The sequence below is a fragment of the Stenella coeruleoalba genome (genome assembly GCF_951394435.1).
Source record: "Stenella coeruleoalba genome assembly, chromosome: 1".
In the NCBI taxonomy this organism is placed as follows: Eukaryota; Metazoa; Chordata; class Mammalia; order Artiodactyla; family Delphinidae; genus Stenella; species Stenella coeruleoalba.
Genome location: NC_137169.1, coordinates 165,877,787 through 165,904,573, shown reverse-complemented (window position 1 = coordinate 165,904,573; position 26,787 = coordinate 165,877,787). Strand labels below are relative to the sequence as shown.

Here is a 26,787-nt window from a genome sequence, read left to right as displayed (position 1 = left end):
TGATCTCTGTCTTCAGACCGTCTTGAATTAGCTGAAATGCATTGCTATAGAATTTGGTAGAGTTCTACCAAAGTTTGGTTGAATTCTACCAAATTTGGTAGAATTTGGTAGAACGGAAGCTGAGAAACTGTAGCAGGAGATCTTTCCGTGAAGGGTGACGACCCTCAGAACTTCTCTGATTATCCTGCTTAGGTGAGGACCCCACACCCTCACCCTTTGGGCAAGAACGAGATTTCGTCATAACTCACATTCCCTCAAGCAAGAGGACGCTGCAAATGGAGAGAAGCCTTCTCTACCTGAGCACTTTTCTCTGCACCACACAGGCCTGACTGTGGGCAGAGCCAGCCCTTTCTTCTAGGTGCCCTGGTTCCACTTCCCCAAATTCAGCGCTCCACAAAACTGCCTGAGAGCAGAGAAATTAAGCAGTTTCTGCTGATGAGCCCTCAATACTATGTCAGCTGTTGATTCTTCCCCTGCCCTCCACCACCAACCACCACCCAACAATGGGATACATCAAAGCCTCATTCCACCTGGTGAGTGAGAGGGTTCGCATTTCAATCACCAATCAGCTGTGGTGGTAAACCGTTCACTTAAAGCCTCTAACCTACCTACCCTTTCACCCTCAACAGTGTGATGGGAAATCAATTCCGGTGTGGGTAGGGGTAATTAGAGGGAAGGGGAGGGAAACACACACACACACACACACACACACACACACACACCCTCGTCTGATACAAGCCGCTGTCGGGCACATGCACACCCAACCGTGGCCCAACTGTCCTGCTGTTTCTATGCATTTGAAAAATTCCAATCAGCTCCTATGGAGTCTTTATTTCTCTAGGAAGCCGGAGGATAGAGCAGACCCTGGTAGTAAATGAGAGTGGGGGAAGGGAGCCGAAAAGATGGGCTTCTAAAGATAAGAGAATTGAATAGTAAGCAACTCTCAGATATGCACAGGTACATGATCATACACAAGAGGGAAGAAAAGGCGCTCGTTTTTCCATGAGAAGTATGTGGGCTCCTTCTCGCTTCTCTTCCAGTTCCCACTCAGGGAATAATAAAGTGGTTTAGAAATAGCCCAAGCAAAAACAAATCATATATGTAAATAGGATGCAAAGCGATATACACATAAATGACCTTCAAATCTCCCTGAAAGAGCTGCTCATCTGCGACTCCTTAGGAATTCTGGGGTCTATCAAGGCAGGCCACCAGGCACACAGTTTGCATGGGAATCCTTAGGGCTTCCTGGAGAGCCAGAAGCCCCAGACTAAGATGGAAACGCTCCAGTAAAGAAAAAGCCGTAAGCTTTGACGCAACACAGAGCAAAGGCTGGGGGAGCAGGGGGCCTGAGGAGTGAGGCGCTGTAGAGTCTAACACTGAGGGTTGCCTTCGAGTGCCCCCCAGCCCAGGGCCCGGTCCCGAGTGCTTGTGAGAGGTTAATCACAGGCTTTAAGAAAGCAGGCTCTCTGGAAGCCAACAAGCCCCTCCCTTGAGGATCAGTGTCAATCTAGGAAGAAAACACCAGTGCAAGCCTGAGAGGAACAGGTGGGCCAGGAGACTTGGAATTCCAGTAGGAAGGCAGCGACTTGACGGTTTCCTATGACCCTGGCCATAGGTAACATGGAAAAAAAAAGATCAAATATAACACGAAGCCCTGACAAATGGAACACTCGGAGTCTTAGCTGCACCACAGCACAATTAATGCTGGCTATCTAGACAGGCTGTCCAGACCTTGCCCCCTGCACTTGGGTCCTTTCACAAGGCTGTATTAACTGAAGGGCCCCTAGTGGTTCTGTCCATGGGCAGCCAGCTCACCTGGTTCCAAGGGCACCTGTACAAACACAGGACTGGTAGCCTTTGTTTCCCTGCCCTGAACTGGGGCCACCAGATAAGTAACCAGCCGTCTTGCAACCAAACTCCTAAGCAAGTGGGAAAAATTACCTCCGGATTGACAAAGCCTGTCCCCTGTGACAGGTTAGTATGTTGCATGAACGACATAAAAGAATTAATCCATAAATGAGCTGCTATAGCCTTTTCTCATAAGCTGGGATTAGTGACAAGTGATAAGAAAAGGCATGTAAAGGAACAAACAAAAGTCAAAAGATGAATATGCTCAACTATATTTGCATCCCACTTTAAGAACACCTACTAGAAAAAAAAAGAGAAAAGAAACTGGAGGCGGCAATTCAAATGATTTGCTCCATATCTGCTTAAATATCAGGGCTCTCTGGTGTCACAGAGTTTATTTAGAGAAACATTAACTGCTTGTCACTGAAGATTAAAGAAATGAAAATAAAATACCTGTGAAATAAAAACTCAAATCAATGGAAAGCACAGTTCCTTTTATAAAAATGTCTCTAACTGCAAATTTTCAGGAAGATAGCTACTCCATGAAAGGTGAGCCTGGGCTCTGCAAAGCCAAAAAGATCTAGGGTGGCTGCTGTCCATCAGAAAGCAATCACAGAGAACAGAATAATGGTAGAATTTATAAATCAATCCAAGAGCTTGTTCTTCGAAAAAGAGAACCAACCTACCAAGTAGACAAAATCTTTTTAAATTTCCTAAAACAAGGGACACACGTAGAATTCAAAACATTTTAAGAATATGACATACAACCGTACATTAATACATGTGAAAATTTCAATGAAATCGAAAAATATAAATTACTCACACTGACTTAAGAAGAAATGCTACGTATACCAATAATCCTGAAAGATACTGAAAAGTTTTCAGTAAGTCTACTTCCAAAGAGACTCTGTGGCTAGACAAACTTACAAGCGAATGATATCAAACTTTGATGCCGACACTTCGTATACTACTTAAACAGTTCCATAATATTGGCGGAGTCAGTGGGGGAGCTTCCCCATTCATTTCAAAAACTTAACAGAACGCTGATACTGAAATCTGAGGATGAAACAATAAAACTACAGGCCAGTTAATCTCACTCAGAAATTATTAATATTTTTTTAAACACAGAAACAACCAGTGTATTTAAAAATAGCATAGTCACAGTAGGTTTGTTGTAGGAAACCATATGAACTATATTGGAAATATGATTACAATATCAATAGGTTGAGAAAGGAAAACTATGTAATCATCTGAATAGATTCTTTAAAAATGGATAAAATTCAACATGTATTGCTGATTTTAAAATTTTAGTAAAAGGGAGCTAGACATATTCCTTAACATGTTTTTTTTCCAAAGAAAAGCTTATTCAGCGTTTCACTAATGGTAAAACAATATACGGCTTTCCATTAAAGTTAGGGATAACAAAATAAGGACAGCATTCTTTTCCAACTAGTATATTGTTCTAGAAGTCCTGGCTAAGTAATAATAGATGAAGCAAAACCATTATCATTATGTGTGGGTATTATCTAAGTACAAAAACCAGGAGAATCAAATGATAAAAGCCAGTGGAACCCTAAGAGAATTCAATAATTTTTGGAACATAAAATAGAGAAACCAAAATAAACAACTTTACTATAGACCAGAAATAATTAGCTAGAAATTACAGAAAATATAATTGGAAAGGTTCCCAATTATAAAACAAAGAAAAAGACTTATAAATAATCTTAGGAATTTTAACAGGGCCTATTATGAAGACAACCATGAACTTTTTTTAAGGGAAGTAACAGAAACCTTGAGAAAAAAATACCATACTCCTGGATGCAATATTATAAGATTGTCAATTATTTACAAATTAATTTCTAGGCTTACTGTAGTTCTGATTAAAACCCTAATGAGATTTTTTTGGAACCTGCCAATTTCAAATGTATCTCAAAGAATAAACCAGTAAGAATAGCTAAGAAAAGAATGGAAATAAAGAACAAGGAGTAGTAACTTACTCCACCAGATATTCAGACACTTAAAAAGCAAAAATAATTAAAACAGCACAGTACTGATGTAAGAATTAATTGAGAAATCAATGAAACAGAAAAGACAGCCCCCATACTGTGTGTGTATGCATGTGTGCATATCCATAAAAGAATTTAGTAGATATAATAATTTAGTACATGATCAAGACTGCATTATAATTCAATAAAGAAAGACTTATTAAATAGTGTTTGGTTACCTATTTGGGAAAAAAAGTAATTTAACTCTTCACACTTCTTATCAATATACCAAATACATATGAGGTGGATTGAAGAATAAAGGCTAAACTTACTGAGACTACAGTAAGATGGACATTCTCCAATAGAAAACGTGTTAATTGGCACAGCCTTCCTGGGGAACAGTCTGGGTTTATCTATCAAGAACCTTAAAAACATTCATGTAGTTTGACTCTATACTTCCTCTTCCGGAAATCCTTCTGAGAAAAACAATCAGGTATGATAAAACAGTACAAATAGATTCCTCACAAAATAAATGAGCTAAGCATTCAACTCATGAAGTTGGAATGAAGGAACAGAGCAAACCCAAAGAAACAATAAGGAAGGGAATAATCAGATAAGGGCAGAAATCAATGAATTGGAGAACAAAAAGAAACAATTGAGGTATCTAACAAAGCTGAAAAGATTAATAAGATCTCTAGCACAATTGATCAAAGGAAAAAAAAGTAGGACGGAGGGAGTGAAGGAGAAGATGTAAATAACAAAGTATACAATGAGAGAAAAGCCAACTAGAGAAACAACAAATTTTTTCTAAGGTAAGTATTACAAACCACAATATACTAATCAAGTTGAAAACCTCCATAAAATGCATAGATCGCTAGAAAGCTACAAAATGTCGAAATAGGTACAAGAAGAAAGAAATTTTGAACATAAATCAATAGTAAGCTGAAACAGTAGGCCATGACTTCCCTTTCCAGATGCTTTTCCAGGTGACCTCCTATCACCAATGGTTTTCACTGATGAGAATTCAACTGTTTTCATTCCAAGAACTGCGTTAAGCTGATACGAATGACAAAAATACATAGCCCTCTTTTAGGCAGAGGCATTAATTCTTTCAAGGTTACTGCGTGACACATTGCATCTTTCCTCAAATTAAGTGCAATCAGAGAGACATAAAAGTATTTCTACATGTTCTAAACCATAAGACACAAACTTAATGGAGCAGGTTTGGATTAGCCACAATACTGCGGAATACCAGGGGAGAGGTCACCAAGCATAGAAGATCACCACTACCACCACCACCCCACCCCCAAGCATTTCCATATGACTTTGACACACTCTATGTAGACTCTTGGAAGAGCTGAGTGGAAGAAGGGCTGTTCTGTTCAGTCCCTGCTGTGGATTTACCAAGAGATCCCTTGTGACTAGAGCTGTTATAATCAGTCTGCTGCTGTCCCTAATGGTCAGACCACCCTGCTACTGCTGATGGGGAAGAGAGCAGCGAATGAGATGCCTGCTCTGTGCCCAGAGAAAGCAGCCGTGTAAGTGCCCACCCGTGGCATTCCACTTAACAAATAAGTTCTGAGCCTCTAGTATGTTCTAGGCCCTATATTTGCTCCAGAAACAAACACCCAAAAAAGTTCAAAGAAGAGACAGTTTTCCCAGTGGATCTACTTCCATAATTGGGTTAAGTGGCACTTTTTCCTGAATCAGATAGTAAGACGTGGAGCCAAAGAAACTCAACATTGCGTTAAACACACTTTGGCAAGGCAGGGGGATCTGGCTTCCATGAGCTGAATGGAAAAAGGAATAGAGAAATAAGACACTTCTTGGGAGTGGCCACTTTGGCAATGATATTAAGAGGAAAAGCCTGAAGGATAAAAGAAGCTCCAGGCTAGGGTGTGGTCAGTAATAAATCAAACAGGATGACAGCCGCTGGATCGACTGAGATGCAGAGAAGTTCTGTATTCTCCACAGAAGGATCCCCTCCCACCTCCATCCCAGTAGCTTTCACCACATAAGAAGGAAAAATTTTGTTCCAGTGGGATAAAATTTTAAGGTTTGAACTTTTACAGTATAATGGATAAAAGGGCTTCTCCTATAAAGCAAGCTGCTTTAGGAAATTAAATTATCAATAAATACGAGTGGCAGAATAGAATAAAATATTGGGTCTAGAATTGGACAAACCTGTTCCATTATTTATTAGATGTGTGGCCTTGGACAAGTTATATTTTTCAACCTCAGTATCCCCATCTGGGTAAAGAAGTATAACACCCATTGTGGTAGAGAGACTCCAAAGATGGCCACCATCAATTCCTTGTCTCCGTGTCTATGTGCACTGCTCCAGCCGTAAAAAGCCATAGTCCTTCCTCCCCTTGAATCTGGCCTGGCCCTATGATTTGCTTTGACCAATAAGTGAGGCAGAAGTGACCTACTCAACTTCCCAGATTGGGCTTTAAGAGATCTGCAGCTTCTGGTTTTACACACATGCAATACTCCTTCTTCAAAGCCACGTGGAGAACCACATACAGAGAGCCACAGCATTCCAGTTGACAGCCTCCAGCTGAGCTCTTGGCTGATAACCTGTCATGTGAGTCAGCCATCTTGGACGTTTCAGCCTAGCTGAGCCACCAGATAATTGCAGCCCAGCAACAACACACAAAGCAGAAGAACTGCCCAGCTAAGTCCAATCCAGATTGATTAAAAACAAAGTCTCACAGAACATGAAACTCCATCAATGTAATCCATCAAAACAACAGGCTAAAGAAAAATTACATGATCATATCAGTAGATGCACAAAAAGCATTCAAAAAAATCCGACACCCATTTATGATTCAAAACTCCCAGTAAACTAGAAATAGAGAGGACCCTCCTCAACTGAGTAAAGAACACCACAAAAACCTACAGCTAACATCATCCTTAATGGTGAGTAACTAGAAGCTTTCCTGCTCAGATCAGGAAAAAGGTAAGGATGTTCCCCCTCATCACTCCTTCTCAACACTGTACTGGAAATCCTAGCTAATGCAGTAAGAGACGAAAATGAAATATAAGGTATACAGAATGGGAAGGCGGAAATAAAACTGTCTTTGTATGCAGATAACATGACTGTCTATCTAGAAAAACCAAAGAATCGACAAAAAAACTCCTGGAATTAATAAGCAATTATGGCAAGGTTGCAGGAAACAAGGTTAATATATAAAGGTCAGTTGCTTTACTATATATCAGCAATGGGGCTTCCCTGATGGCACAGTGGTTAAGAATCCGCCTGCCAATGCAGGGGACATGGGTTCGAGCCCTGGTCCAGGAAGATCCCAGATACCACGGAGCAACTAAGCCCGTGCGCCACAACTACCGAGCCTGTGCTCTAGAGCCCACCAGCCACAACTACTGAGCCCATGTGCTACAACTACTGAAGCCTGCGCGCCTAGAGTCCGTGCTCTGCAACAAGAAAAGCCGCCACAATGAGAAGCCCGCACACCACAACGAAGAGTAGCCCCCGCTTGCTGCAACTAGAGAAAGCCTGTGTGCAGCAATGAAGACCCAACGCAGCCAAAAAATAAATAAACAAATATATATCAGCAATGAACAAGTAGAATTTGAAATTAAAAACAACAGCACCCCCCAAAATGAAATATTTAGGTATAAATCTAACAAAATATGCATGTTATAAATGAGGAAAATAACAAAACTCTGATTAAAGAAATCAAAGAAGAACTAAATAAATGGAGATATATTCCATGCTCATGGAAAGACTCAATATTGTCAAGATATCAGTTCTTCCATACTTGATCTATATATTCAATGCAACCCAAATCAAAATCCTAGCAAGTTATTTTGTATATATCAACAAACTGATTCTAGAGTTTATATGGAGAGGCAAAAGACCCAGAACAGACAACACAATATTGAAGGAGGAAAACGAAGTCGGACAACCAGTACTATCCAACTTCAAGACTTACTAAAAAGGTATGGTATGCAAGACAGTGTGGTATGGGTAAAAGAACAGACAAAGAGATCCATGCAACAGAATAGACAGCCCAGAAACAGACCCACATCAATATACACAACCAATCTCTGACAAACAAGCAAAGGTAATACAGTGGAGCAAAGACAGCCTCTTCAACAAAAGGTGCTGGAACAAATGGACATCCACATGCAAAAAAAAAATGAATCCAGACACAGACTTTACACCCTTCACAAATGGACATCATAGATCTCAATGTAAAATGCTAAACTATAAAACTCCTGGAAGATAACATCAGAGAAAATCTAGATGACCTTGGACGTGGCAATGACTTTTTAGATACACCACCAAAGGCATAATTCGTGAAAGAAAAAAATTGATAAGCTGCCTGTGTTAAAATTTAAAAGTTTTGCTCTATGAAAGACACTGTAAAGAGAATGAGAAGACTAGCCACAGATTGGAAGAAAATATTTGCAAAAACATATCTTATAAAGGGTTATTATCTAAAAGATACCAAAAACTGTTGAAAATCAACAGTGAGAAAATGAACAATCTGATTTTAAAATGGGCAAAAGTCCTCACCTGACAGCTCATCAAAGCATGTAGATGGCAAACATATGAAACTATGCTCCACAATACACATCAGGGAAATGCAAATTAAAACAATAACAAGACACCACTACACACCTATTAGAATGGCCAAAATCTAAAACACCGACAACACCAAACGCTGACAAGGATGTGGAGCAACAGGAACCCATTGCTGGCGGGAGGGCAAAATGATACAGCCTCTTTGGAAGAAAACTGGCAACTCTTTGGAAGAAAGCTGTTTATAAAAATAAACATACTCTTAACATACAATTCAGCCATTGCTCCTTGGTATTTACCCAAAAGAGCTGAGAACTTATGTCCGTACAAAAACCTTCACATGGATGTTTATAGCAGCTTTATTCATAATTGCCAAAACTTGGAGGCAACCAAGATGCCTTTAAGTAAGTGAATGAATAAACTGTGGTACATTCAGACAATGGAATACTGTTCCTCACTAAAAAGAAATAAGCCACCAAGCCATGAAAAGTCATGGAGGAACCTTAAATGCATATTAAGTGAAAGAAACTCACGTGAAAAGGCTACACACTGTATGATTCCAACTATAGGATACTTTGAAATAGATAAAACTGGGAATTCCCTGGGGGTCCAGTGGTTAGGACTCTGCACTTCCACTGCAGGGGGCCCAGATTCGATCCTCGGTCAGGGAACTAGGATCCCACAAGCTGTGCAGGGCGGCCAAAAAAAAAAAAAAAAAAAATTTTTTTAAAAAACTGAAATAGGTAAAACTATGGAGATGGTAAAAAGATAAGGGGTTGCCAGTGGTTAAAGGGGAGGGAGGGATGAACAGAGCACAAAGGATTTTTAGGGCAGTGAAACTACTCTGGATGACACTATGATGATACCAAGAATGCACCCTACTATGAACTGTGGACTTTGGATGATAATGATAAATCAATATAGGTTTGTCAATTGTAACAAACTGTATCAACTCTAGCCCAGGATGCTATAGTCAGGGAGGCTGTGCTTGCCAGGGGGCACTGAGTGCATAGAAGCTCTTTGTATTTCCTGCTCAATGTTGCTGAGAACCTAAAACTGCTCTTAAAAAAACAGTCTATTTAAAAGGAAAAGAACCTCGCAGAACAGTGAGAGATAATAAATGGCGGTAGTTGTTTTAAATCACAAAGCTTCAGGATGGTTTGTTAGGTAACAATGGACAACAATCGCACCCATTTTATGGAAAAGACTGATAATTAACTGCTAACACCCATTCTTTCTTTCTTCCTCTATAATAAAACCCTTTGGTTTAGCTGGGAAAAAGATGGCCTCCCGAGCAAAGATTACATTTACTAGTTTCCCTCATAGTTGATATGGCCACGGACTAGGTTCTAAGGAACAGCGCATGAAAGAATACGACACAAGCAACTTTCAAGGTTATGCTCTAAAAAAAGAGAGGGTCTGCCCTCCCCCTTCCCTTGCACGCTTCCTGCTGGGAAAAAAGCGAACATGGCAGCTGGAGTTGGAGCAGCCATCTCACGTCATGAGGTGGGACCATATGTCAAGGATGGCAGAGGAACATAGTAGAAGGAGCCAGGGTCATGGATGCTATCCAGACACCATACCAGCCCTGACCACAGTTATTCTGGAGGCTATGTTTCTGCAGCCAAGCCTATCTTCTAAGTAACACACCATCTCACAGGGCTGCTGTAAAGATAGAATGAGACAGGGTACATAAAGTACCTAACAGGGTGCCTGACAAAGACCAGGTGAGTTCCTTGCACATGGGCCCTGAGAGCTCAGAGGCTCCAGCCAGGGAATGCAGCTACTTGGACAGCCTTGACCAAACAGTCTTCATCTACTTTATTTATTTATTTATTTATTTATTTATTTATTTATTTGCGGTACGCGGGCCTCTCACTGTTGTGGCCTCTCCCGTTGCGGAGCACAGGCTCCAGACGCGCAGGCTCAGCAGCCAGGGCTCACGGGCCCAGACGCTCCGCGGCATGTGGGATCTTCCCGGACCGGGGCACGAACCCGTGTCCCCTGCATCGGCAGGCAGACTCTCAAGCACTGCGCCACCAGGGAAGCCCCCTTCATCTACTTTAGATGGTCAGTCTCTCCCATGGCTTTGAGCGGGACATATGTAGAATGCGGGCTAAGCTGATCCCAGTGCCGCAAATCAGTCCCAGTGATCCACAGCGAGGCAGCTGCTGGGGGCGCAGCACTGTCAACTGTGCTTCCCAAAACCTACCTTTGCCATTTTAAGAGACCACAATTACTTTCAGCAAACTCCCCTGCCTTCAAGATAAAGTCCAGACTCCTCGGCCAAATGAATCCACAACGTCATTCACAATCTATCTCGCTCTTTGATCTAAGCTCAACTCTTACCACTCTCCCTCCCCACACTACACTCCAGCCCTCCTGAGTGGTTTGGGGTTCCCAGATCATGCTGTGTTTTCTCACACCCCAATGGCATTGCACATGCTGGTCCATTTGCCTGCAAACACATCTCTGTCCACAGAGCCTCTGCCCCTTTCTCTACTTGGCTGACTTCTGTTCTTCCTTAAAACAAGGCTCACCATCACCTCTAGGAAACTGTCCCTGACTACGGAAGAGCTCACTCATGGACCCTCCAAAATTCTTTCTTCCATTCTTCCCCAGTATGGGAAGTTTTATGTAGCACACGGCCACCAAGCTAACGACAAGATTTCCCAGCCTTCCAGCTGGGGCCAGGGAACTCAGTGCTGGCCAACTGGTGTGAGCAGAAGTGACAGGGTAATGTTTATTCCAAGCTGCCCTTAAAAGAAAGGAGGGTTCCCATGCCCCTTCCCATGGGCTGGCATGAGGACTTGGTAATGAGTCCTCTTCAACATGTGCACAAAAGCACTGTGGACAGCAGAACAAGAAGAGTAAACAGTCCGGGCCTCCATGTGTCTGAGAGGAGTAATGGCGAGAGAGAAGTTAAAGAGATTACTGCTAATTATGAATGCAAATCATCTCCATGGCCTTCAGTAGCCATTGAATCAAACCTTCTTATTACAGAAGACCAGCCACAGGATCCCCAAAAGATCCAGGATTAGGGTGTTTCCACGACTCAGGTCATTGATTCAAACTGTCCAAGACAGGAGGAAAGCAAAGCAGAGCTCAAGTCACCCTGAGCCCATGGGGCTACCTTCCTGAATCTTCCACCTCTGAGCACTCCCTCCTCCATCTTTCTTTCTTGATACAAGTTTAGAAAAGTTGGGGCCTTACCTCTGGAGACTTTGTAAACTTCATAGAAAGAATAGAAGTGGAAGCCTAGGGAAGCAAACAGGTAAAAAGACAGTTCCCATCGGGGCAGCATTGCTCCTTGTGACAAAGGGTCCCGTGGCCCACGCTGAGAGTTTCTAGGAAGAGAAACAGAAATAAAAACATTAAACCATAAACATGACACTAGAGGACAGAATCTTACTTGTTCTCCCAGGGACCCATCACTATTCAAGGGGATACAGACATAACCCTCCTCCTATCACACCTCCTCCTGCCATGACCTTATCCCACCTGCATCGCATCGCAACACACACACACACACACACACACACACACACACACACACACACACACACACACACCCTGCCTGCCCAGGGTGGGCAGGTCTTTCCTTATGAGTTCCCACAGCCCCCCATCTGTTTCCCATCACAGTGTACACCAGACACTTCTGTTCTCATTGCCTGCCACACCTGTCTCCCCCTGTGGAGTGGACCTTTAGAGAGTAGGGACCATGATCTCTGAGTCCCAGCACCTAGCACAGGACGTGGAATGTAGCAGGAAAGGACTACTAAATGTTCCACAAATAAATAATAAATTATTCAAAAGCCTGCATAAAAGAAAAGCACGAATCATCTCCAAACCTCTTCTAAGCCAACAGCATTAACCTCCTTGTTCTCCCCTTCAAATGTCATCCCACAGTTGCTTATAAGAATGGATTAATAAAGCCACTCTGTCTTCCATCTTCTGGGCACTTCTTAAACAGAAGTTAATAGCCTACTAGTTGCCCACCCTGTATATGCAAGCTCCCTTCTTACACAGTAATTGAATTTCTATCTGAACACATGGTTGCTGAGCTCGACTCTACAGTGTATCCAAGTGTGGACATTTGAATAGTTCTGGCTCTGAGGCTGTGGTCATCCCCTTCCTGCTGGGTGGAGTTGGAACAGCCACCTTTGGACCAAGAGGTAAAAGCCACATAGAAAAACAAGACAGAGGCACCTCGGTCCCTGACTGCGTGTACCACCCCACCTCAGCCCCACCCCCAAAACTGCCCTGAACCTCTTATATCTGGACGATTACATGAAAGAGAAATGCACCCCCAGGATGTTTAAGCCTGTGCTGTTCTCCATCTCTCTGTTATGGCTGCCATGTCTATATTCTAAGTAATAAAGCAGGTAACAGAAAGTCCTAAAATGCTGTAAATTAAATGATCAGTTCCCAAATAACAAAGAGTTAATGAAATGTAAACCCTTTTATGGCCCTCATTGCTTTACTTAAACCTCTCCAATATGTCTCATTGTGGATGTCAAATTAAAACAAGAGCAAAATTTTAAGCCCCAAGCAAGCATTTCTATTATGTGACAGTAACGCCAAAAATCAGAATTCACACGTGAGCTCGTTTTACCTTCACAACAGCCAGGTGAAGTAGGTGGAGCAAGGGAGGTAGGCATTTACAGATGAGGAATGTGAAGCACGGTGAGGTCACACAATCAGAAACAACTGAGCCAGGGCTCAAATCCAGGTCTTGGGACCATTGGGTCCCCACCCCACTGCTCAGGTACAGCCACCAGCCCCATTACTGCCAGTTCACAGGGTTACTTGTCCTTAGGGCCTGGCTCAGAATCTTCCACACACAAACTCCTTTCTTCAGGCTACAGGGAGACGCAGCAGGAAGGGATATAAACTTTAGCTTTTGTAATAGGGAAGAACAAATCTGACTCCATGTTGGATCTGTTTTGTTTAACTTTTAACCTTTGTATTCTATTGCATTTGCTACAAGTTAAAAATATTGCCTATAGCCTGAAACATACAGGAGAGCCCATTCTCAAGGCTCTGACCTTTAATGGTATAATACTTTTTCGTTCATATAGAGATAAAAAGTTGCAGGACGGAGAATAACATTTGTCTTGTTGGAGGTTCACAGGAACATCATAACCATCTGACCTACATGGACAGCTGCAAGAACAAAGGATCCTGACACTAAGATGTTTGCAACAACCAGCCATACCCTCTCTCCTTTCACTATAAAAGAAACCTGAATTCAAATTCAGGTAAGATGGTTCTTTGGGACACTAGTCCACCATCTTCTCAGTCTGCTGGCTTTCCGAATAAAGTTGCTATTCCCTGCCCCAACACCTTGTCTCTCAATTTATTGGCCTGTTGTGTGGTGAGCAGTACGAGCTTGGGCTCAGTAACACCTTCATAAAATATGAGGTCAGAAATCAGTGGTCCTAGAACCAGAGGACCCTCTGGTCATTACCTAAAAGTTGCCAAGCCAGTCTAGTCTGAGTTTCTCCTGCAGATCTCCTAAAAAATCCAGAAGCAGCCACTCATGCTCTCAATCCCAAGCTCTCTAAGCCCTAGTACTCCAACAACGCCTTCTCAGGTTGCCCTACTACTTTTCAGAGCCACTTCTAACTTCATACATTTCTAGTCACACTTTATTTTTAAATACCTGGCATCTCCTAGAATATGTTAAGATTTCTTTCTGGAATTTGTAGGAATATAGTCATTTTCAATTTACTGGGAAGTGAATTTCAACCTCTGGGTTTCGTATTGTCTCTCCTTTCCAAGGATGTTGGTATTACTATATTGGATGACCTCCTCAATTAGCAAAGAGCTGAACCCCTCTTGAAATGCTACTAAATTTGAACATAAATAATCTTGGAGATTAAATCAAAGTTCCTGAAGCCCCGCTCTTTTGAACCTTTTCATGGACATTCTCCTTCTAGGAGAGTTCCCCTGAATTAGTGACTTAACTGTCAGGACACTAGAAAACTCAGCGTTATAACATTTTCCTTTTTGATGCTGCGCTTAGCTACAGTGTATATGCTTTGCAGACATATACACAAAGTTACATAGTAATAAACAACAAAGCAGCAGGGCTGTGTCCTCATATCTAAAATCTGGGGACTGGACCAAATAGCCTCCTGCTGACAGCGTATCAGGGAGAGATGCATCAGGGAGAGATGCAGACCTAGGGTAGCCTCCTGCTGACAGCGTATCAGGGAGAGATGCATCAGGGAGAGATGCAGACCTAGGGGAGACCGGGCTCCGCCGCTGACTGGCTGAGGAATTTAAGTGGATCACAACTTTCCAGATACGTTTCCTCATAGAGTTATTGAATGGATTAAATGTAAAATGTTTACCCAGGGCCTGGCACAGAGCAAGCACTCAATAAACATTAGCTAAGATCTGCCAGAAGGACCAGTGAGTAAATTTAACTCATCAGGAGCTTACCTAGCCAGAGCCCTGGTTTCCTTCCAGAATTGATGACAGCTAACTGACCTTCCATGGGGAGAGGGGGTGAGCATCCTACCTGCCGCTGGGCCTTCTTCAGCTGACCGGCATCCCCAGAATTCTCTCCAGTTTCTCATCCCCATCCTCTCCCCACATTCGACCCAAGGCCACCCCAGACAGCTAACAAACTGTCCTTGGGAGCCACCTGGAGAGCTTTCTGACCACTGTCTCTTCTCACCACCTCTTTTCTTAGCCCCAAAGGAATTATATACAGTCCTCACTTTTCTTGCCTCATCATTCACAATCCCAGGAATGTGACCTCAAAACACCACCACCACACAGACACCCACCTGTCCTTCTTAACAGATCTTTCTTCCTTAATACTTCTTTTCAACTCTTGTCCACTTATCTCAAGAAAATTCCTCTCCCCAGTGTTTTCCCCCCTCCCTGTTCACTTCAGCTGTGCACTCAGAGAGCCAATCAGAGTAGATATGTTTTAAAGGATTCAATGACACAACACAAAGCTGTACCTTTGGGAATGTAACTAGAACTTTTTTTTTTTTTAATGTCCAAACCCATAAACGTTCCTAAAAACTCTCTCAGAGGCTTCTCAAGTTTCCATGTCTCATTTTCTAAACACGCTTATGTTCTTCTTTAGGCATAAGCTACCACGATGAAATCAAAGAAGCCCTTACTCAAATGTGTAAGTAATGCCTCTTTTCTGTTTTTCATGCATAAGATTCAGTCCTGCAGCAACATTATCAGCTAAGTGGGCATCCATTCGATAGCCTAGAAACTCGTCACCATTTGTAACATGACTTCTATAGGAACAGCCAATCTACAGCAACACAGCCTGTTTTTAAGTAGGAGACTACCTGATCGATCTATATAAAGGAGGTTATAGTACTGATATGTGAGAGCTAAGGCGGGTTGCTGGGATGTCTGATGGGGAACATGTGTCTGAGAACACTTCCACTTTGGTGGGAATACTGGTCAGGACTGTGAGGAAGAAATAAATGGGGACAGTTTAGGAGCCAAGTGGCGGAGGGTCTTAAACATATATGATGACAGGCTCGGATCTGATTACGTGAAGAAATCTCAGGCTTGTGAGCCAGCACATTTAATTTTTTCAGGAAGCTTCAGGAAGAAGCCCCTTGACATAGCAGTAGAGACTAAAGGCAGGGAGGTGAGCGATTCAGGCTCGCGGTGGGAAGTGGAGAGAAAGTGCTGGAACCAAGCAACAGAGAGGAGGGAAAATTAAGTTGCACCTGACACCAAGTTAGTCCAGGAGGCATTGCGGGGGGAGAGGAAAATAAAAGACATAAAATAGCATCTCCAAAGCTGTCAAGACTACAGTGTCTCAAAGCTGAATATTATTGATGAAAGTGAGAAACGGGCACAAAGTGAAGACAGAGAAAAAACGCATTTAAGATTAGGTCTTGGAAGAAAATCATAGCAGAGGTTTCCCTGGGATTAGGGGAAAGAAGTCAAACTGGAGGAACAAGATTTCTCTACCCCCATACTGGGTATAAGAGCCCCAAGCTGGGTATTTCCAAAAAGTATTATATTTATCTGGGAACTGTAGAACTCAAGCGGCCCACATAATAAAATCTTAGCTGGAAAATGGCAAGAATTCCTCAGCTTAGAGGGATTTTTCTATACTGAAGCAATGTACATTTGCATTCACATTGTAATTTAACATTCCACCTGCTTTCAAAGATGCCATCCACTCTCATTCTCACCAGGAGGGCTACCTGTTAGCTCTTTTTTCAGGAATCAGAATCTTGCTCAGAGAAAAGACAGGATCTGCCCAAGGATCCAGAGAAGCCAGCAATGGAGCAGAAAAGAGAACCCAAGTTCTCAACTCCCACTCTCTTAGGCAGAAATCCTGTTCTTTACTCTTGGCAGAAAAGTATAGCTCACTATGCCAGAGCCTGAAGTGTGCATACACAGAACTTCTGGAAGATGCTTTTCCCCAGTAACTTCCAATATCTTTTCAAAAATCTTTTATCCAGGCTTCCCTGGTGGCGCAGTGGTTGAGAGTCCGCCTGCCGATGCAGGGTACACGGGTTCGTGCCCTGGTCCGGGAAGATCCCACATGCCGCGGAGCGGCTGGGCCCGTGAGCCATAGCCGCTGAGCCGCTGAGCCGCTGAGCCGCTGAGCCGCTGAGCCTGCGCGTCCGGAGCCTGTGCTCCGCGACGGGAGAGGCCACAACAGTGAGAGGCCCGCGTACCACACACACACACAAAAAAAAGTCTTTTATCTTTATTGTTGATAAATACAACACATGGATTCCAACACTCCCACATTAAATTCTTTTCTGCTCCTCACCTTTGATATTTAGCGCTAAATGGGCTATCACCAAATACTCCCACGCACCAGAGGACTTTAAAACGGCACCCGCAGCATGAAGCTAACAATCTCCAGTGCCATCACCATCATCACTCCCAACTAAACTGAAATTTTTCTCTGAGTTTTCCCAGAGTTTAGCAACAGCTGTACTACAATAAGTAGTATTTACAGATTACTTATGCTGAGAAAGCACTTTACAAGTATTCTTTCATTTAATCTCCGTAACAACTCTTTGAGGTTGGTACTTCTGGTATCCTCATTTAACACAAAAGATGACCAAAGCCCAGAAGGATCAAGAAACCTGCCCCAAATCACACAGCTAGTAAGCAGCAGAGCTTAGATTCATACTTATCAAGTCTAATTCCAGAGCCTTCTCTCACCCACCTCCCTATTCTTACAGAGTTCACAGGATTCATTTTTTCAACATCTATGACAAAATCAATTCATTGGGAAAGTTAGAAGATAATATAAGCTATATACATGCAAAAGAATTTAAAGTTATGTATAACGTAGATACACCCCAGGAAGAAAATCAACTAGATGTACTCAAAATACACATGAAACATCTAACTCGTACGTTCCTTAGAAGATTTACTGAAGAAGACAAACTAAACCAAACCAATTTACCTCGGAAATAAGAGGGGAAAGTCAGGAGTTATATAGAGGTAAGGACTGAATAAAATGGAAATAGTTCTAAATTTAGGAACAAATGAGCACTCTGGAAACCACAAAGTAATAACGTAAAAGGAACCCATGCCCACTGAAATGACAATGGCTTTGAAGAAAAGAAAATATAATAGTAGAGCAATATTCTAGCACATCTGGAAAAGATGTTAGGAGGCTTTTGCTCTTTTCCAGGTAGAATTTGATGAAACCTATTTTGCAGAATATAAATTACATGACTTTCACCAGGAAAACCAGGCCCAGATTCATCGTGTCTTCTCACAGTACAGTGTTCTCCAAACCCTGCTTAAGAGTCTTACAAAGAGTCTTATTCTTCTACCCACGTGATACTACGGAGAAACGCTTTTCCACACCCAGAAAGCCTTCACCAACGCACTGGAATGATCAGTTAGATTGACGAGGTCCATTGGGCTGGGCAAAAGCCTAATTACAGAATAGTTAAAAATACATATCACTACTTCAAAATATGCACCAAATGTTATGTATCACTGTGCAATGAACCATTCCCGAAACACAGTGGCTTAAAATAACAAGATCTATTCTCTCTCGTGATTCTATGGGATGGCAATCTGGGCAGTTCTTCTGCTGATCTCACCTGGCATCACTCATATGACTAAGTCACTGCATGGCTCAAGGAAACTGGGGAGGACAACATGATCTCACCCACATGTCTGGCATTTTGTGCCGGCTGTCAGCTAGATGCCTTACTTCTCCTCCATGTGGGCACTCATCCTCCAGTAGGCTGGACCCTTCATAGCATGGTGGCTTCAGGGTCTTAAAAGAACAAAGGCAAGAGGTGCAAGGTCTCTTAAGGACCAGGCTCCAGAATTCAAAGAACATTTTATTGGTCAAGAGCCCAGCCCAGATTCAAGGGGGAAGAGAGAACAGCTTCCATCTCTTTACTGGAGGAACAGCAATGGCACCTAAAAAAGGGGCGGGGACGTAGCTTACCATACCAGTATGTTAGAACTCCTAATAAATAAAATCTGGAAAGTTAGTGGGAAAACTACATCTCATAGTAGGTCTTTATTACATAAAATGTCACAAAGGTTGAGAGAGATGTATATTTTAAAGAATTACGTTCTCAAATCAAAATTTCAAAATCAATATTGTCATCTGGTCTAATCTCCAGCCAGTTTGGGAATTCCTTTTACAATAACCTACCTGACCACTTCCAGCAACACTGCAAGGCAGGGAAACTCTGTTTCTAAGAAGTTCTTATTGTTATCATCTTTTTTTTTCTTAAACTGAGTCAAAATCTGCCCCTCTATTTCTAAAAAACGTTCTGCTACTAGTCCTATTGTACCTGCAGGAACTAAAAGCACGGAGGCCGGATAGTATGATAGTTTAGAGGATGGCTCTGGAGTCAGAATGCCAAAGGCTGAATCCCAGCTTTGCTACTTTCTAGCTGTGTGACCCAGCACAAGTTGCATGACCTCACTGTGCCTCAATGTCCTTACTTATGAAATAGAGATAATAATAACCCTCAGAGAGTTGCTGTGAGGATTAAACGGGTTTACAAAGAGATAGAATCTTACCTTGGCCATTGTAAGCTCTAAAATGCTCATTCTTGTTGTGTTTAATATTACTGCTACTATTAAGTATACTGAAAGGCTTAATTATTCTTGCCAATCATACTCCTTCAAATATTTAGAGATAATTAATGCTACCCGCTCCATCCCAAGCCCTCTTCCAGGACAAACCCCCATGCTTCCTTCAATCATTTCAGTGGCTTGCTTCCCAGACCCTTTCCCATTCTGTCAGTTGTCTCTTTATAGTATAGGTACCTAAAGCTGAACCCAAAATTCCAGCTGTGGCAGAGCAAGAGTAGGACAAGACCATCGTCTCTCTTCTTCCGAAAGTATACGTCAAATAGTGAAATCTTAGACTCATTCCTGCATTCGACAGGTATCAGTGAGCTCCTACCGAAGATCAGGAGCTGCACTATTTGTGAAGGCAAAATATAAAGATTCCGTCTGTAGGATCCCCCAAATACAGCTACCCCAGAAACGTCCATGCCCTAATCCCTGAACATGTAAATATGTTACCTTACATGGAAAAGGGACTTTGCAGATGTGATCAAGTTAAAGATCTTGAGATGAGGACATTATCCCTGATTATCTATGTGGGCCCATGTAATCACAAGGGTCATTCTAAGAGGGAAGAAGGAGGGTCAGAGACAGAGAGGAGATATGATGATGGAAGCAGAGGTTAGATAACCCTTTGAGGATGGAGGAAGGGGCCGAGAACAAAGGAATGGTAGAGGCAGAGAACAGCAGCAACGAAGAAAGACACCATTCCTCTGCCTCGCCCCCCACCACTCCAAGCCTCCAGAAGGAATGCATCCCTGCCACCCCATTGTGGACTTCTGATCCCCAGAACTGTAGGTAATCAATTTCTGTTGTTTGAAGCCACTAAGTTTGTGGTCATTTGTTACAGAAACTAATATGCTACCCTTGCCCTCAATTAGTTCATGGCCTAGTGGAAGGAAAGTACCTAATTAAAGGGATTTATATAAAACATCAGAATATTTTAATCTAATGGTTATAAACTTTAAACACTTAAATTGCAAGAAAATGAAACCTGAAAACAAAAATTTTGCATTCAGTTCTCAACTTAGCATTTTTTTTGGCTTCTGTCTCACACTGATATCAATCTTAATATCAAACATAACTCTTAAGTCCTTTTATATGAACTGCCCTTAAGCCAGATCTCTGCTGTTAAAGATTGGCAGAAACGGAGTCAGATTTATAAGCCCCTAGTTCAGAAAAGCTACTGGTGTGATATTGCATCCTTTCCCCGGAAAATTCTCAACCTATTTTAAGCCTGTTTAATCACCGAGAATCATGCCCACCACATCTTCCACTCTCCAGATTAGGGGCATCTTGAGTGAATCAATTTTTTTAATAATATATTTTAAGTAAACTTTGTATTAAAGTATGCTTAAAGAAAAAAAAATGTAAGGCTTTCCAAAAGCAGACTCACGCCAGGAATTACTGCTCAGATGAAAAACTGAATGCCCCTTCTGTTCTTTCCTTATAACTCCACTAAAGGTGACCACTAGCCTGACTCCTAACGCCCTAGTTTATTTAGTTTTGCCCATCTTCGGACTTCAAAAAAAAAAATGGAATCACATAGCTCTTACTCTTGTGTCTACCTTCTTTTGGCCCCACTTGCAATAATTTGTTATTCTTATTACTGTGGCGTATACCATTGTATAAGCAATTTACTTAGGCTTTTGTCCATTCCACTCTGGATGAACCCACGGGTTGTTTCCAACTTGGGGCTATAAGGAATAATACTGCTCTGCATATACTTTTACATGTCTTTCGGTACAAATACGCCTGTCTTACTGCTTAGTGGTTATCAAAGAATGATAGACACTAAACAGGAAACTAGGTCATAGGGGATGTGTATGTTCATCTTTAGTAAATGATACTGCAAAACAATTTCCAGAAGTTACACTAATTTTCATAACAATCAGCAATGTATGAGAAGTTCAGGTTTTCCATATCCTAACCAATACTCAGCATTGCCAGGTTTTTGGGTTTGTTTTTTGTTTTTAGCCACTCTGTTGAGTATAGAGTGATATCCCATTGTAGTTTTCATTTGCGTTTCCCTAATTACTAATGAGGTTAACCACTTTTTCATATGTTTATTGGGAATCTGGAAATCTTTTGAGGAAGTGACTTGCCCGTTCTTCTACTGGGCTTTTTCTCAATGATTTGTAAAAATTATTTCTACATTCTGGGTATGAGTCCTTTATGGGATATAACCATCACAAATACCTTCACCCATTCTGTAGCTTGCCTTTTCACTCTCTTTATGGAATCTTTAGATGAACAGTAGTTCTTACCAATATTTTCCTTTATAACTACTGCTTCTTGTGTCCTAGTCAATAAACCTTTGTCATAAAGGTGTTTGACTTTGCTTTCTTCCAGAAGCTTCCTTGTTTTAGATTTCACATTTAGGTGTATGATGTATCTAGATTAATTTTTGTGTATGGGGTGAGGTAGATGATCAAAATTCATCTTGTCCATTTGCAATATCCAATTGGCCCAGCATCGTTTACTGAAAAGGCTGTCCTTTCTCCAGAGCACTGCAGCGCCACTTCTCTCATACATCAAGAGACCTCATACATGTGAGGCTGTTCACGGATTCTCTACTCAGTTCCGTGGCCTGTCTAGCACTGTGCCAACACCATGCTGACAAGCTACGTACAGTACTATCTATTAGCTTGAGTTTTCCAATTGTGTTCTTTTACTTAGATTTTCTAGAATTTCCAAATATATTTTAAAATGGGCTTACTATTTTTGGAAAAAATCTGCTGGGATTTTGATTGGGATTATACTGAATCCACACATTTATTTGTAGAGCAATGACTTACCCTTCATTATTTTAAAACTTTAAATTCTCTCAATAATGTTTTACTTTGCAAAGAATTTTTATCACAAATGGGTGTTGAAGTTTATCAAGTAGTTTTTCTCCTTTATTCTGTGACTGTGGTTAAATTATTTATTGATTTTCTAATGTTAGACAAAGTTTACATTCCTGGAATAAATCCAACTTGGTCATGGTTTGGTATCCTATAAATATAGGTATAGGCCGCTAGATTTGATTCACCAATACCCATTTTAGGGCTTTTGCTTCTTTTCTGTGAGAGTTTGGACTATAGTTTCTTGTAACCTCCTTATCAAGCTTTAGTAACAAGGTTATGCTGGCCTTATAAAAGCAGTCAGGGAGTATTCCTTCTTTTTCATTTTTTAAAATGTTTGTAATATTGCACTAGTGACACCATCGAGGCCTGGAAATTCTGCTATGAAAAGATTTTTAATTACATATTTAATTTCTTTATAGATATGGAACTATACAGATTTTCTAGTTCTTATGTCTTATGAGGTATTTTATTGAAAAAACTTGTCCATTTCATCTGAATTTTCAAATGTATTACCATAAAATTGTTCATAATAACATCTGAAGATTTTTTAAATGTCTGTAGGATATGTAGTGATAACTCCTTTTTTCTTCCCTGACACTGGTCATACCATACACCATTGGAGGGAGGGAAGGGAAGATGGTCATGCATTATATGACACAAATAAATCCACTATCGCTGGAATATTCTCCAGCAGAATTACGCACAGAAGGAGCAAGAGAGGTAGAGCATGTAAACAATCCAGCAATTCTCTCTCAACAGCTTTTATCATCACAAACAACCGTGCACCTGCGGAAAAGGAGACACGAACTGAAGGAGAAGGGAACAGCCATTAGTAACGCTGTAGGGTGGCCAGCAAGAACGTGGAGGAAGAAAAACCACCACTGGCTGGGTTTGTAATCTCGATACCCAGCCCTCCACCCACAAGATGTCCATAGGCAGAATTCAGGAGGCCATGAACTTAAATTTCTTTTCTCATATGTCTGTATTTTCGCGAACCTCTAACTGAAATTCAGGATTTCATTTGATTGTAAGTGCGAAGAGCAAATCACACTAGTAAGAGCATTTCTGGTGACTGTCACCAATAAGTGTCACAAATTCTGTCATACTACAGTGCAGCTGTTGCAAATACTGCAAAACATCATTTACATGGGCATCACTACTTTGAAATTCTGAGACTTACCTGATACAGCCCTGAATTTTGTCACTTAATGCACTAATCAAGAAAAAAAATACTATTATAAATGTTGGGGGGTTTACACTATTTTGATCACTGTTTCAATATAATTTGTAACTCTATGTACTTTGAAATGCCTTTTAAAAATTGGCTTCCCCAGACTCCAAAGAAGTCCATGGCACAAAAAAAGGGTAAGGAACCCCTACAAAGAATCAAGGCTCTCACCCAAGCCATGGAACTCCCAGGCAACGGTTAAGGAGCACTTCCCTTTGGCCAGGCCCTGGCCTGGAAGAAGACACACAGATGAGTAAGGCTCACCCTGGCTAGTCCCTGACATTACCTTCAGAGCTCCCACCAACATCTAGCCACCCACAAAATGACTGCTCTCTCTAAAGACTTGGCCTTCACTCTAAGTTAGTCTATATAACTTACTTCCCAAGGAGGGGGCAAAGTAAACAGCAGATAAAGCATAGGCTTTGACCCAGAAAGAGGAGTGCAAAACCCGACCCCAGCACTTACTTTCTGTGGCTCTGGCATCTAAGTATTCCTTTCTTCTGCTGTGAAAAGGGCTAACACTAGGTATCCTTCCCAGTTATTGCAAGGTTTAAAAATAATGGATTTAAAGCACCTGACAAGCACATCGTCCCCATCACTATTCGCTGAATCTTTCAAGTCAGAACTGACGGTTCCTACCCAACACTTAATCACAGTTAGGGGCTGCCACTGAGAAAGGAGGGAGACAAATTATAGGAAAGGCGGAACATGAAGAATGAAAGGGAAAAAAAAAATCATACTTATTCTTCAAATTCCAGTATAAAAACCACCCCCTCCTCAGGAAAGCCTTCCCTCTCCTCGTGTTCCCATAGCACTTATCACATGGAAGTAAACTCCTAGCTGTGCGAATGAATGAAGGAGAAATACAAATCAGAAAAGGACAGAAACAGTGAGTCGCACCCCCATATAATGTAAACCACCGAGGATACCAACTGGCTAGCCTGACTGCCCTGATCCAAGAGCCACGAAGCAATGAAGCAGCACATTTCTCACCACCAGTGCTATCCATCCTAGTACCTCTCCCGCCCACTTTGTAGGGCTTGAGAGGAGGAGGGCCTTTCCACATCAAGACTGATGCCACCTAAAGGCCACAGGTAGAAGAAAAGAGGGAAACTGAGTCCGGAGAGTAGAAAGCAAAAGTCTCTAACTTTGGGGGTCACTGGAACCGCAGCAGTCAGGCAGGCGCACTTCTAAGATCGCCAAGGGGACCGGCGTCCACACTTCCAGCAACAGTGCCAGAAACTGGGGACGATGCCAAGGATGGGGGACGCTGGCAGGGGCGTGAGCGGACTCGGCCGGCCGGGGGTGGAACGCAGCCTTGACCCGGGCGCACGCCCCCCTCACCCCCCCGCCACCGCCTTTGTCTTCGCTCCTCTGCTCCGCCCTCGGGCGCGCACGCAGGAACGGGAATTGGAAACAGAAAGCGTATCGGGCGTTTCTTTTTCTCAACCGAGTCAGTCGAAGCAGAAAGTCAACACCTAACTTCCCGAGGACCCGCTACGATCACCAGCTACCAACCTCCGGGCTGTCCCGGGTGGCGGCAGCGTTGGTGACGCTCACGCGCGCCCCGAATTCCCAACAACCCTCTCCGCACCTCCGAGCCGGCGGCGGCGGCGGTGGCGGCGGCGGCGGCGGCGGCGACGGGCTTCCCGGGAAGCCGCCCTCTTCCCCGGGAGCGGCGGTTGGAGAACCAGCCCCGCGCGCGTCCTCGGAGCACGTCCCCGCCGCCGCCGTGCCCGCGCGCGCCGCTCCAGGCCGCCGGGCTCGCAAGCAGGCGGCGCCCCGGGAGCGGTGGCGAGCAGGCCGCGCGGTTGCAGGGGTCCCGCAGGAGGACTGCCCGCCACTCCGCACCCGGAGCGCCTGGCGCCGGCCCGCGGAGCCCCAGCCCCCGCTCACCCGTGGGCCCCGGTGCCTGCGCCCAGCAGCGCACGGACCTCTCCACCCCCGTTTGTTAATTGCACGCCTTGGGGCTGCAGGTTTGGGAGCGGAAGTCACCTGAAGTCCAGCCCCAGTGGTCCCCACGTACTTTGTACGCGAAAGGAGGTAGCTCGGTGGGGTGGAAAGAGGGCGGGCCTTGCCGCTCCGGCGGCTTCTGGAGCTTGCTGTGTGAATTTAGCTGAGCCTCCTGTGAGCCTCCTTGTCCTTCTCTGTAAAGCGGAAATAAGCTTCCCGGCTTTCCTGGAGAATTAGAGTGAAGACCAAATGGGATGAACTTCATGAACTGTAAAGCAGCTTACAAAGATGATCAGCACTGCAAAATGTATATCAGTGATTTTGAATAGATCGTAAAAGAGTGGAAGATCTGAAGCTGCCTTGGACCGTGACTTTATGCCAGGTGTTACTCAGAGGCCTCCAACGCCAAGGCTGCCAGAGTTCCACAGACTTTCCTGGGCAGGAGAATCACCTGGGCTCTTGTTAAAACCGCTGGCACCTGGATCCCTCTTCAAACCAAAAGAATCAGACTCCCCAGGGGAGGGGTGTTTCAGGTGGTTCTGTGGTCAGGTGAACGTGGACAACTCTGCGTTAGGCAGCAGGAAAATACAGAGGCTGTGCTCAAAGTTTATTCTAGCAGTCATTGAAATAGTCCAGGAGATTATTTTTCTGATCGCAAAATTCTCTGGGAAACAAGAATATAAACTCTCTGAGGACAGGAACTATCTCCTCGTTCAGCTCCCACCATCCGCAGCCCCAACACAGTACAGGATGGTGTTAAGTAAGCAGGTGTAAATAAACTAGTCCCAAGTAGGAGTGCCAGATGTGGCAAATAAAAATACAGGATGCCCAGCTAAAATTGAATCTAGTCTCAGATGAACAATGAATACTATTTTTTTAGTATCCGTGTGGCCCATGCAATATTTGGGACATACTGATGCTTTTTTTAAAAAGTATTTGTTGTTTATCTGAAATTCAGATTTAATTGGGCATCCTGTATTTGATCTGGCAACCCTCACCTGAAGGGTTTGGCAGAGGGAGGGACAGAGTAAGAACTCTCACTACTCAGGTAGTGTCAGACTCAGGGACAGGAATGAGATAACTCCTGTGTTATTTCTAAATGACACTATTGGACAATAATGTAGGTTCACTGTCATTTACATTTAACCACTTTCTGCACACACAACATATTCACTGGAAAACACAAATGAAAATAAGGGCAGATTCCATCATAGGTAAATTAGAAACATCAATTCAATAAAAATAGTCAAAATTGAAATGTAAGCAATAGACCGGGGAAAGTACTTGCAGGAACTATGA

General features: G+C 42.8%; 1 protein-coding gene across 8 annotated transcripts in view; it reads right to left on the bottom strand.

Annotated features, from left to right (window-relative positions):
* The window catches only part of HHAT (hedgehog acyltransferase), a 365,509-nt gene extending 339,813 nt beyond the window's left edge, over window positions 1–25,696 (bottom strand). For 4 of the 8 annotated variants that reach the window (XM_079945494.1, XM_079945500.1, XM_079945498.1 and 1 more), the window contains exons 1-2: window positions 25,531–25,583; window positions 11,596–11,729 (exon numbers count right to left, since the gene is read on the bottom strand). In XM_079945494.1, coding sequence (XP_079801620.1) covers window positions 11,596–11,686 — 91 coding nt within the window. In that variant the 5' untranslated portion in view covers window positions 11,687–11,729; window positions 25,531–25,583. Of the gene's footprint in view, window positions 1–11,595; window positions 11,730–12,997; window positions 13,171–24,683; window positions 24,823–25,530 lie in introns of those variants that run through there. The other 4 variants (XM_079945495.1, XM_079945499.1, XM_079945497.1 and 1 more) reach the window with 3 other exon arrangements.
* Between the last annotated feature and the right edge of the window lie 1,091 nt (window positions 25,697–26,787).